Raw genomic sequence first — 12,529 nt, 5'->3', positions numbered from 1 at the left:
AAATCACGGGCGGCTACTAACCTTCACGGGTGATTACTAGCTTTTGGAATAGTGACTAGCACATAAAGGAAACATTTACTTCGACTTCACCGAGATTCGAACCTCAGATCTCATAGTGGTAACATCTCATACGCTAGCCACTAGACCCATCCGAGGGGACAAAAAATGATTAACCAGGCTGGGTAACGTCGAGCCTGGGTGACTGGCCCGACCCCATGAAAGTTTCCCATCGGCCACCAGGGTAAATTGGGAAATGCTCGCAGCAGGCAGCCCAATATCCTTTAGTTGTGTGCCCCATTTGGAGGAAAAATTCCTGCAAATTCGTCATAGCTAGGGCTTGAACCACGGATGCTTGGGTGATAACCTGAATGCCCTACCGTTGCACCATAGCGTCGGGGGATTTTTTTTTCTGCTATTGTCGCGATGGGCTCTATTTTCAGAAGATATGTGCCCCCGGGGCTATGGTGCAGCGGTAGGGCATTCAGGTTGTCACTCAGGCACCCGTAGTTCAAGCCCTAGTTATGATGAATTTGTAGAATTTTTTCCTCCAAATGGGGCACACAACTAAAGGATGTTGGGCTCCTAGGCTGTCTGCTGTGAGCGCTTCCTGATTTATCCTAATAATTAATAAAAAATTTCTGTGGACCAGGTCGATCATCCAGACTCGATGTTATCTAATTTGATTAATTATTTTTTCATCTCTCAAGTCTCTTTAGTGCAGGTAGCCAATGAGTTTAAATGGACCCTAATAAATCTCCTTGTCCTAAAACCTGTCAGTGTGTTAGCCTCCTCGCCATACTGACCATTTCGGCGAGCTTACTTTGTCTTTTTACAATCAAGGCGATTTTCATCCTAATTTTATCTTTTGATGTCAAGTATCACGTGATGTCATTCGTGATTTATCTTCTTCATATTAGTCCTGAAATAAATTAATAAAGATATTAGGAGCAAATGTATTCATCTTTTTACCACCAAGTATTACACGGTGGGATAGAATTTACTGTCGAGACAAGGGAATTGAAGACTCAGATATTTAAAGCAGAATAAATGAACGGTCCTTCCGTATATCAAGCACGTGAACCATGAACTCAGGTTGGGCCGGAGAAGTGTCTATTAAAGCATATGAACCATGAACTCAGGTTGGGCCAGAGAAGTGTCTATTTCAAATTATACGAATCCTTTTCTTACAACATCATAAGGTTTACGTATAGTAGCACCAGGCCCTGGGACTATAGTTTGATAGTTAGTGATGAGACGGACTCCCCAAGTAACTTTTGAAGATTCAAATCTCACTCATAACATACGAATTACTTATAATGTTCGGTTGTTTGACCAGATTGATCTACGTTTTCTAATTTATTTTTGATGATTAATAAAAAAAAATTTATAAAGGCAGAACGATTATCTTTAAAATTAATTAAATTATAAGAACTAAATACTTGGATTGTTAAAAAAAAATAACAACACCAAGTTTTAATGTACTTTTGCTACCTCCAAAAGTTTATCAACAAGTGTGTGTATATATATATAATTTTATGTTGGATATATAGGAATGGAGAAGAGCCGGAAGAGGATGATACTTCATTGTGAATGAGACCTTATTCCCATATTGGGAGTTTTAAGACATATTAATTGGTTTATATTGATTCACATGTATTGATGGTGTGAACAAATGCATAGGAAAAGACTTTTGTATTGAACCAAGTTAACTTGTATGCAAGCACGATATGCGTGCGTTGAATGTCGGACTGGTTGAGGTAAAGTTTGCCAAAGTGGAATAACTAATATTTTGTCGAGATATGATGCTAAAGATGACCTCGGGCAAGATGTTGTATGTTCCAGAGATTCAGAAGAATCTAGTGAAATAAGCATAGTTTTCGCATTATTTTTGAGTCAGATAGAGTTGTACTGTCTAAAAATAAAATATTTGTAGAAATGAGTTATTTATCTGATGGATTGTTCAAGCTCAATATAATGGTCATTAGGCCTAAGAAAAATAAAAATGAAAGCTCTTCCACCTATATACTTGAGTTTTCATGTTTATGGCAGTATAGACTAGGACATGTTAACTATTATGTGTTGTGTAGATTAATAAACATGCAAAACATACTTACATTCCACCTTAACCCAAAACACAAGTGTGAGATTTGTGTTTAAGCGAAATGACAAGGTCATCTTTTCAACATGTTGAGAGAAACAATGAAACAATGAACCGACGTGTGCGACCTTAAAGGTACACCAATACGTAGTGGGAATAAATACTTCATCACTTTTGTAGATGATAACACAAAATATTGTTATGTGTATCTTCTCAAAAGTAAAGATGAAACTATAGAGAAATTTGCTCTCTATAAAAATGAGATTAAAAACCAACATAATAGAAAGAATAAGGTGGTTCGAAGTGATCGAGACGACGAATATGTATCACTGTTCACCGAGTTGTGTGCTGAATATGGGATCAGACATGAAATAATAGCTCCTTATACTCCTCAGCAAAATGGAGTTGCTAAGTGAAAGAATCGAACTTTAAAGGAGATGATGAATGCTCTTCTATTGAGCTCTGCACTGCTAGAGTCCTTATACTCCAACTACTGGTCTGACACAACAATCTTCCGAAGGCCATAACTTTTGATTCCAAACTCGAAGCCAAACTCTGTAGTTGCTACACGTGCAGAATTCGAAGGTCTACATTTTTCTCTATAACATATAGTTAGAACAATATATTTATGAATATTTTATAAAGATTTATGAGTTATATCCTGTCTTCTCGAGACCAAAATATATTCAGGGTTTCAATTTAGGCTTCGGATCTAAATTGGACTGACGCCTACTATCCCCTCAAACGGGATGCATCCTCACTGAGCCACTCTCCTCTAGTGACTTATCTTTACTTACCAATTTGCCAGTTGTTCGGTCTGTAGACCCAACTGGACTTCCTGCCAAATATCTGGTCAGCCCGTCGACTTATTTGGACTTTTCACCAACTATCCAGTCGGTCCGTTGACCTAGCTGGACTTCACACTAGCTATTCGATCAACCCACTGACCTTAATTGGACTTCTTGCCAGATATCAAGTTAGCCCGTCGACTTATATGGACTTCTCACCAGATATTCAATCAGCCCGTCAACCTATCTAATTAACTCCTACACACTTGGTAAAATGATTAGATCACAACAATACCTAACTTAACTTACTTTGTTATTCATTAAAATCTTAGTAAGACCGTTAGTGCAAACTGCACCAATAGAAGCTAGCTTCTCAAAATAGGCATATGAAACATAAGATAAACATAATGATGAGGAACTAGTCGAGTTTGAGCTTAGACGGAGTAAAAGAGCTCGGGTAGAAAAATCCTATGGATAAGATTTTATCACTTTCATGTTAGAAAGTGAGCCCCAAAGTTACTCAGAAGCAGTAAGCTCTTCTGATGGACATCACTGGAGAGAAGCAATTGCATCTAAGATAGAATCTATCTTGTAAAATCACACTTAAGAACTTATGGATCTTCATCCGGAAAGTAAACTACTAGCTTGCAAGAGGATCTTTAAGAAGAAAATGAAGTCAAATGGTATAATTGATAAGTATAAGGCCAGAATAGTAATCAAAGGATACCGACAAATAAAAGACCTTGATTATTTTAATACATATTCTCCGGTGTTGAGAATAACTTCCATTAGAGTATTGTTGACTATAGTCGCTCTATGAAATCTCGAAATACATCAGATGGATGTAAAGATAGTTTTTCTAAATGGGGATTTAGAAGAGGAAATCTACATGGAGCAACCTGAAATATTTTCTGTGCCAGGACAAAAAAAACAAGGTTTGTAGATTGGTAAAGTTATTATATGACTTGAAATAAGCACCAAAGAAGTTACATGAGAAATTTGATAATGCCATGAAGGAATATGGATTCAAAATTAATGAATGTGATAAATGCGTCTACATAAAAATTTCAAAGAATGACTACGTCATCTTGTGCATATATATAAATGACATACTTATCATTGAGAGTAATAATAAGATAATCAAATATACTAAGGACATGCTGAACTCAAGATTTGACATAAAAGACATGAGTCTAGCTGATGTGATTCTAGAAATCAAAATTCTTAGAACAACAGAAGGACTTGCTTTTAGTTAGTTTCATTATATGGACAAAATTCTTAAGAAATTCACCAAGGGTGATACTTTTTTGACATGAATGCTGATAGATACGAGTAAACATCTATCAAAAAATTAAGGTGAAAGTATCTCTCAGATAGAGTATTCTCGAGTGATTGGAAGTCTGATGTACATGATGAGTTGTACACAATCATACTTGTCCTACGCAATTAGTAAACTGAGTAGATAGACGAGTAATCCTGGTGTTGGGCACTGGAAAGGGATAATAAGAGTACTGAGATACTTGAGGTATACTCATGAATATGGACTGCACTATACGAGATATCCTGCTGTGATCAAAGGATACAGTGATGCGAGTTGGATATCTATCATAAAAGACTCTAAGTCTATGAGTGAATATGTATTCACTCTGGGAGGTGCAACCATTTCGTGGAAATCTTCTAAGTAAATGGTAATAACTAGATCCACGATGAAATCTGAGTTTGTGGCTCTTGACAAATATGGTGAAGAGGTTGAATGACTACGATAATTCTTAGAAGATATTCCGAGATGGTCAAAACTTTTGTCAACAATTTGCATACATTGCGATAGTCAATCAGCAATTGGTCGGGCACAAAGTCATCTGTATAATGGGAAGTCTAGATATATACATCGTAGATATAATACTATTAGACAACTACTCTCAACGAGAGTTATTGTTGTTAACTATGTGATGTCAAAGGATAACATAGCAGATATGTTAACCAAGGGGTTAAACAGAGAGTTAGTTGCAAGCTCATCACGAGGGATGTACTTGATGCCGATGAGAAATATTGGTGTAAAGGAAACCCAACCTATGCAGACTGGAGATCTCAAAAACTATATTCAAAGGGAGAACCTAATTGTATCGATAAAGTTGCTCACTGTGGGGGAACAACCCAATGGATCAGTGAAGGATGGAGGTTGAGCGTACGACTTTTAATGATTCAAGTAGAGTAATAAGGAATACTATTAATAGATCACCTATATGAAAAAGAAGTGAGCTCACTTCGAAGAGAATTGGAAGCACAATTCTTAGAACTTCTCACAAAATAGGTGTGTTCATGGCCAAAAATGAACACACTCATGAGAACTGAGTTGTATTTGGGAGAGTCTTGGGTGAGATATGTCAATGCTTGCATAGACGGTAGACAATTTAAGAACATCGCGTCTATTGTTAGCCAGTAAGCAAACAGATCTTTACAAGGGAAAGTTCAAAAGGTAAAACCTACCTGTCTTATACTAGACTCGATTGTTGAATGCTATCACATACTCTATTTCCATTCGTTGGGGGGGGGGGGGGTGATTATTGGATATATGTGAATGGAGAAGAGGTGGAAGAAGATGAAGCTCCATTGTCAATGGGACTTTAGTTCCACATTGGGAGTTTCAAGGCATATTAGTTGGTTTATATTGATTCACATGTATTAATGATGTGAACAAATGCATGGGGAGAGACTTTTTCTCACTCATGGATGCGCAGGGGGTGCAAATCCAAGGTCTGGATTGCTCTGAACCAAATTGACTTGTGCGCGAGCATGACCTACATGCGCCTAATGCCAACCCGATCAAGACAAAGTTTGCCCAAATGGAACAAACAACATTTTGCCACGTAAATCCTTTTGCTTCTTATATAAGTGTGTAATGGATGCATTAAATTAAGATTAATGCAGAATTTGAATGACCGAGTGAATGTTGGAGTTTCACATATCGACGAGTAATGATCATTGATCGATCATTATATAAGGAGGCTGCAATCATTAGCAGAAGAGGTTACGCACACAAAAAGCAGAAGCTCTCCACCTCCGTTCGCCTTTTCCTCTATCGTGCATCTCTTGCTCGGTGGATTACCCGTGGTAGTAGGCGGGTATCTCTTAGTTTGCCATGAGCATCAGTGCTTAGTGTGCATCACGGTTAACCGTTGTATCCTGATAAACAGACAACCCAAGAAAACCTCGAAACACAGCCGGAGGTAGGGCAAATTTGTTTCAAGGAAACTGCGTCCATCGCAAACCTCGGGTCGCTTCGCCCGTTCGACTGCTAGCTCGCTTGACCTCTTCGTTCGCTCGATCGACCTCTTCGTTCTCTCGGTCGTTCACTCGATCGGCCTCTTCACTCGCTTGGTCTCTTTGTTCGCTCGGCTGCAAGTTCGTCCGACTGCACGTTTGCTCGGCCGCTCATTCGTTCGAACGTTGGGTTCGCTCGGCTAATCTGCCAACCCTGCCACGTGTTGACTTTGCCTCACAACCTGCCCGATTGCCTGTATGCTCGCCCAGTTGCTTGCTCACCCGGTCGCTCAATTTTTCTACCCGGACGATCGAATACCCGCTCGGCTTCTCTGCCGGACCAGACATTCAACCTTTCAGCCCACTCGACCGCACTATCCAGTCGACCTATCTACTAAGTCGGTGACTCAGTCTGATCTGCGACTCGACTACACTGCCACTCGATCGCTCAACCCGATCGGCTGCTCTACTTGCTTGAACGACATGGCCGATCTTCCTGCTCGGCTAATTGGCCCACTCTACCACTCAACCCGCTTTGCCGTTACTGTGAAGTCTGCACTCAGTACTTGACAGAAATCAATCCCCACTGATAGTCTGAAATTATCAACTCAGGTCATTTCGACAAATAAATTAAATTAAATTTATTATAATTTAAATTCGACTAATTCTTTAAATTTCCGAGAGATGGTTTGTCTAATACTTTATCATTTAGGTACATTTTGTTTAATTTTCTTTTTCTCGTAAGCCTAAAAGTTAAAAAAAATCACTTTTTATCCGGTAACTCACGGTATGTCTTGAAATTAAGGGCCGTTGATGCTTTTATTAATTGTCTTTTTTTTCTTCAGAAAATGAAGACAAAAGTTTTGAGAGAACATATTGGCAGAGAAGAAATAGGCTTTATTGCGTTCTGTAGAAATAAATTATTGCGAACTGGAATGCAGGGCCGGGCAAAATAAAATGATTCTTGTAGTCTTTGATAATATGAGAAATCCAATTGATTAAATTTTTAGGTATTTATTTAACAGATTAAAAAAGTTTTGGAGGTGTATTCAATCCAGAGTTTTAATAATTTTTATTAATTTTTTTATGAATTTTTATTAATTTTTATATAATTTCATAGAATTATGGAAAAAAATTTATGGAGTTATATAATTATTTTTACAAGATTTTTATATACATTTATAAACTTATTGATTTTATAATTTAATAATATCTTATACGTCATTATCTAGTCCTTTTGTTAAATATGACTACTAAAAAGAAAAAGATTATTCTTATATAATTTTTAATTTAAAAATTATAAAAAAAGAATAGAATTTCTTCCTGATCACTTTTGTCATTTTCTATCTGATTTCACACATTTTAATACTCTTTTGTGACGTAAATTAATATAAATGAGTCATATTCAATTTATAGAAATTAAATTTTCAATTAAACATAAATAATTAATTAATCAATACTGGTTAATGATACACAGTATCAATATCAAATATTTAAATAATAAAAAAAATACTAAGCATTTGTGATATGTTTTCACTAGTCTTTTACGAAAAAGAAAAAAAATCTAAGATTCATTATTATTAATATGATAAACATTGCTCCACATTCGATTTGCTATTGTATCTCTCAATTATTCTTGAGCATCAAATAATTAATCAAAGTAATCACTATCATGAACATGTTATGACAAGGATAATGAAACTTCATTATTTGATTCAACTAGAAATTCATCAAAATAACATTTCTTGTGTATAGAATCAAAAGAAAGTAAGAAATAAGATAGACTAATTTGCACAAAAATGAAGCAAGAGAAAATAGAGACAACGACAGTAAAAAAAAGAGAGACGTGGTGGATTAAAAATTTATAAAAATCTCAAAGATTAATAGATGACTTTTTCTTCTATTTTTTAAAGTTTATCAAGGGTTTAAAGTTTACACCCAAAGAATTTTAAAAGAATTCATGAAAATCTATAAAATTTTGGATACCAAAAGATTTTTATAGAGTTTTAAAAAATCAAATTTTAATACCATATATGACTTTTTAAAACTCTATAAAATTCTAATTTAAATACCGTTAAAATTTTTATAGAATTTATAAAAATCTAAATTGAATATATCTATACTTTTAAAATCTATAAAAATTATTAAAAATAATTTAAAATCTAAGATTAAACACACCTCTTTGTTTAGAGGTCAGATGGATTTGTTGATGGATGATTATAAATCGGAATGACTAGGATTGTCAGACGAAAAGCCAAAATAAAAAATTAATTAAATACGCATGTCTTTTTTCTCTCTCCAGGCTAAAATTTTGATTTTCTTCTCCTTTAACGAAGCTAATAATTGTAGATCAGTTTGACTTGGGTCCTACATGGATTAGATCTGGTTTCAATCTCAATTATAGCCTTTTATTATCCATCCAAGTCTTGTCATATCAATGATAGAATTATTATAGATATTAAGTCGTTTGCATGATTCAGGCTCCCAGGCATAATTTAATTAATTAATTAAGACGAAGATGAGAAGCATGAATTTAGCGGTCCCATTGAGTGCCGCCGCAAACAATGGTTAGATAACGTACCATAATACCTGCTTGCTTGTTTGTCCCCTCCGAAAGGGATTAAATGGGGTTGGAATAATAATAATAATAATAATAATAAATTCTTAGACGACAGTGGTGTTCAATTAAACCAGCTGATCCTTCCACCCATTTTCCTCATTGCCAGCCATTCCATTATGTTACAATCTATCAACGTATTGATAGATTATTAATTATTCATCAAAATGTTTAATAAAATATTTAATTAGACTGAGAAAATTAACTAGCTAGCTATCTGATACGATGCGTAAAGGAGAAATCCGATAAAATTAGACAGTCAGAAATTAAGGGGACGTGACAGTCGAAAGTCAAAGGGACATGACAGTCAAAAATCAAAAGGACGTGACAGTCAGAAGTTAATGGGACGTAACAGTCTACAATCAAGATAAGGAGGGAATTAGACTGCCTGACGTCATCAGCCATAGAATTCTTGGTTGATCACAAGCGGGGCAAGTCCCCAGATCTGATGCGTGAGACTAAACTTGAACTAGTTCCTAGGCCTGCCCCCGACTCATCAGATCTTCCCAGCTCATGTTGTGTAGATACTTCCCAGCTCATGTTGTGTAGACAGATCTGGTACTTTTACTAAGACAATTCTCGGTCGACCCTTCAGCGATTAAGGTGTGAAAAATGGGTCCCTCGCCACAATCTCATATAAAACTCGAGCGGGTTGCCACGGCTCATCCTCCTCATCAAGACACAAGCCGGATGATACATCTGAATGATCATCCTGAACTGTTTGTAGCTAAATTCGAGCGGGACGGAAAGCGCTAAGCGACAACAAGGTCAGAGAATCGTAACCTCTTGTCAGAGAATAACTGTCATACATTAGGGAATATTCTCATGGTCTGCTATCACTTGCGAATGGAACCTTCCTTCCACCAATACGAGATCATCGTGCATCCTCTTTCATCCGATAGACCCTGATATCTGACATTCTCTGACAACAGACAAACTCTGAAGGTATGCAGCGTCATATAAAAAAGAAGAATCTCTTCCTTAGTCAGGTCACATACATATGCACTCATCTTCAACGTTTTTTTTTTTTATCGTACACTGTTCTTCTGAGGAAAAAAGATCTGATTTGAACGTTGGAGGGCTTACGCCGGGAACATTTTCCGTAATTTCTGATTTATAACGCTCCGGGTGCTTATCTGAGTATCTGCAGAGTTCAGATACTACTAATCCTTATATTATAGATCATAGAATTCCACATATAAGAGTTTACTTTTTGGATATGCATACATCTAAGTGCATGAAAATCGCCTCTCTATTAATATCAACATCATCTCCACCGACCTCTGTCTAATGTAGATCTAAATAGGATCATTATCTATTCATGTTTGTGTTTTTGATAGATACGTATATATAATCGGCACGGTTAGGTTTAGAAGCTAGAATGCGGAGCTAACTCCTTGTGCTGACACGAATAGAACATGAACAAGTGTGGGAATTAATGTGTAATGATTTTAAATTCATCGGCACAGTTGGGCAGCAGTCTGCGCCACCGACGAATGACGACGACGACTCTGGCAGGTCCCCTCTCTCTCGCGCGCCCACATGGTGACCGGCATATCTCCTGCATGCGCACTGTCCCTGCGTCTGCGTGGGTCCATAACAAGCACGCACAGCTATGCGTCGAAATAGATTTGCTGCATTAACTCAACTCATTATGGAATTTCTATCACAAGCTCCTGCCTGCCCAATTAAACAAACAGTAAGTTTTGTTGATTACCAGCTAGAAATAAATTATTATATATATATATATATATATATTACTAAAATATTCTTAATAATAACTTACAAAATATATTACCAAATTCTAACCATTTAACATTACTTTTTTTTTTTAAAAAAAAAGAGCTAGCTAGCTAACTCCACCACCACATACCAAACAGTTCGTGAGTGAGCGCACATGCTCGCATGCAGTAGAATTACAAAACCAGATCCAAACACAAAATCATAGTTTTTAGTAAATTAAACATATCTATTAATGTGCATTACTTTACTCTTTGATCACAATGGACGCTTGGCATACATGCACTGTCCACAATTACATTACCCATATATATCTAAAATAAAGGGGCCTATAACTTTACGCTTTTAACAATTACTCGCGGACCCGAACTAAATGGCATGGTGAACAGTGGGCCTTCGTAGCTGATTTAGCTACTGAATTGATCAAGCATAGACGCACATGAACATTCGTATCGTATAGCACACGAAATTGGTCTGACGGTACGTAGCGTAGGTAGAGTGGAATTAATAGTGATTGCATGATTGATTCACGGCTTGCAAACGGGAAGCGGCCAGCCGCAGAGGCAGTCGTTGTGGACGAAGGAGGCGGCCTCGAGATGGTCGAACGGGGAGCCCACAGGGATGGGACCGCAGAGGTGGTTGTGGCTGAGGTCCAGATGCCCCACGTACGCCGCCGTCACCAGCGTCCGCGGCACCTTCCCCCTCAGCCTGTTGTGCGACAGGTCCATCGCCGTGTAGTACGACCGGGTGGTGAACGCATCCGGGATCTCCCCATCGATGGCATTCCGGCTCAGGTTCAGGATTCCAAGCCCCCGGCTCGCTAGCAGCGTCGCGGGGATGGGCCCCGTCAGCTGGTTCGAGTCCAAGTACAGAGACGACAGCACCGGAATCGATCCCAGGTTGCTGGGTAACTCCCCGGAGATGTGGTTACTCGCCAGGTCCAGGTCGGCTAGCCGGGGCATGGATCCGATCGACTCAGGAATGCCGCCGGAGAGGCGGTTGCGGGCGAGCAGCGCGCGGCTGAGCATACGCAGCCTCCCGAAGTCAGCCGGGATGGGTCCCGAGATCAGGTTGTTGCTGAGATCGAGGTGCATCAGCGAGGTAAGCGCCGTGATGGAGGCCGGTATGCTCCCGGAAATCCGGTTATCAGCCACGTTGAGGACGGTGAGACGGGTGAGACGGCCTATGTCTCCGGGGATAGGGCCGGAGATATGGTTACCGACGAGGTCGAGGATGCGCATGAAGGGAAGGGAGGTGACGCAAGGGGGAATCGACCCTGTGATCTGCTTCCAGTCGGCAAGGATCAGCGTCGTCAGCCGCTCGAGCCGGCAGATCTCAGGCGAGATAGCCCCCATCATGAGTCCGCTCGTGCGGCCGGCGCGAGCGAGGATGGGGTCCTCCGACTCGCCGCGTAGAGTGATGTCGGCCACACGCCCCGTGGTTGGATCGCAGCTAACGCCGTACCACATCGAGCAGCAGTCGTCGCCCGTCCATGACGAGAAAATGCCCAGATATGGCTCCGAGAGCGAGGATCGGAAGGCCAGGAGCGCGTTGCGGTCAGACGCCGGGCACCGTGCAGCGGTGGCTCTTAAAGCTGGGGTGACGATGATAAACACGACTATGAAAGAGAAGCTATGCCACATAGCAGCCATACTGCTTTGCCTCGGACTAGTTAAGAGGGGCTGTGCCACAGCTTCATCGGTCAACATTTATAGGCTTTTTCTCACCTTCATAGTCCCACACAATTATAGGTCTTGGGTTTTTATGCAATTTTATCCGATTATGAAGGGTTAATGAGGAAGGATGGATAAGGTTGCAGAAAAATAAGAACGGATCACGTGCTTTGTTTAACCTACTTTTCATCCTGCAGTAAAAGTTACAGACCTAAAAATAATATAAAATAAAATAAAAAATGAGAAGTCCATCTTTAGCCTATGCATCGATGTGGTCTGCGTTGCAGTAATAATTGTATCTGCACATGCCCCACTGGTCGCCTTAAGATCGGTCGTTGTCTTTAATTTGGCT

The 12,529-nt window shown here is 39.1% G+C and overlaps 1 protein-coding gene across 1 annotated transcript; it reads right to left on the bottom strand.

The window, feature by feature from the left end:
* Positions 1–10,712: 10,712 nt before the first annotated feature.
* On the bottom strand, positions 10,713–12,181 carry LOC121981425 (DNA damage-repair/toleration protein DRT100-like). Its single transcript, XM_042533939.1, has one exon. It carries the CDS (start codon positions 12,154–12,156, stop codon positions 11,032–11,034), a length of 1,125 nt encoding a protein of 374 aa, XP_042389873.1. The 5' UTR covers positions 12,157–12,181; the 3' UTR covers positions 10,713–11,031.
* Between the last annotated feature and the right edge of the window lie 348 nt (positions 12,182–12,529).

Source organism: Zingiber officinale, chromosome 5A, assembly GCF_018446385.1.
Source record: "Zingiber officinale cultivar Zhangliang chromosome 5A, Zo_v1.1, whole genome shotgun sequence".
Lineage (NCBI taxonomy): Eukaryota > Viridiplantae > Streptophyta > Magnoliopsida > Zingiberales > Zingiberaceae > Zingiber > Zingiber officinale.
The sequence above is the reverse complement of the archived record's forward strand: the minus strand, read 5'-3'. Positions and strand labels throughout refer to the sequence as shown.

Bases quoted from the DNA above. Each gene is read 5' to 3' on its own strand.
- LOC121981425 (XM_042533939.1), bottom strand. From the start codon at position 12,156: ATGGCTGCTATGTGGCATAGCTTCTCTTTCATAGTCGTGTTTATCATC.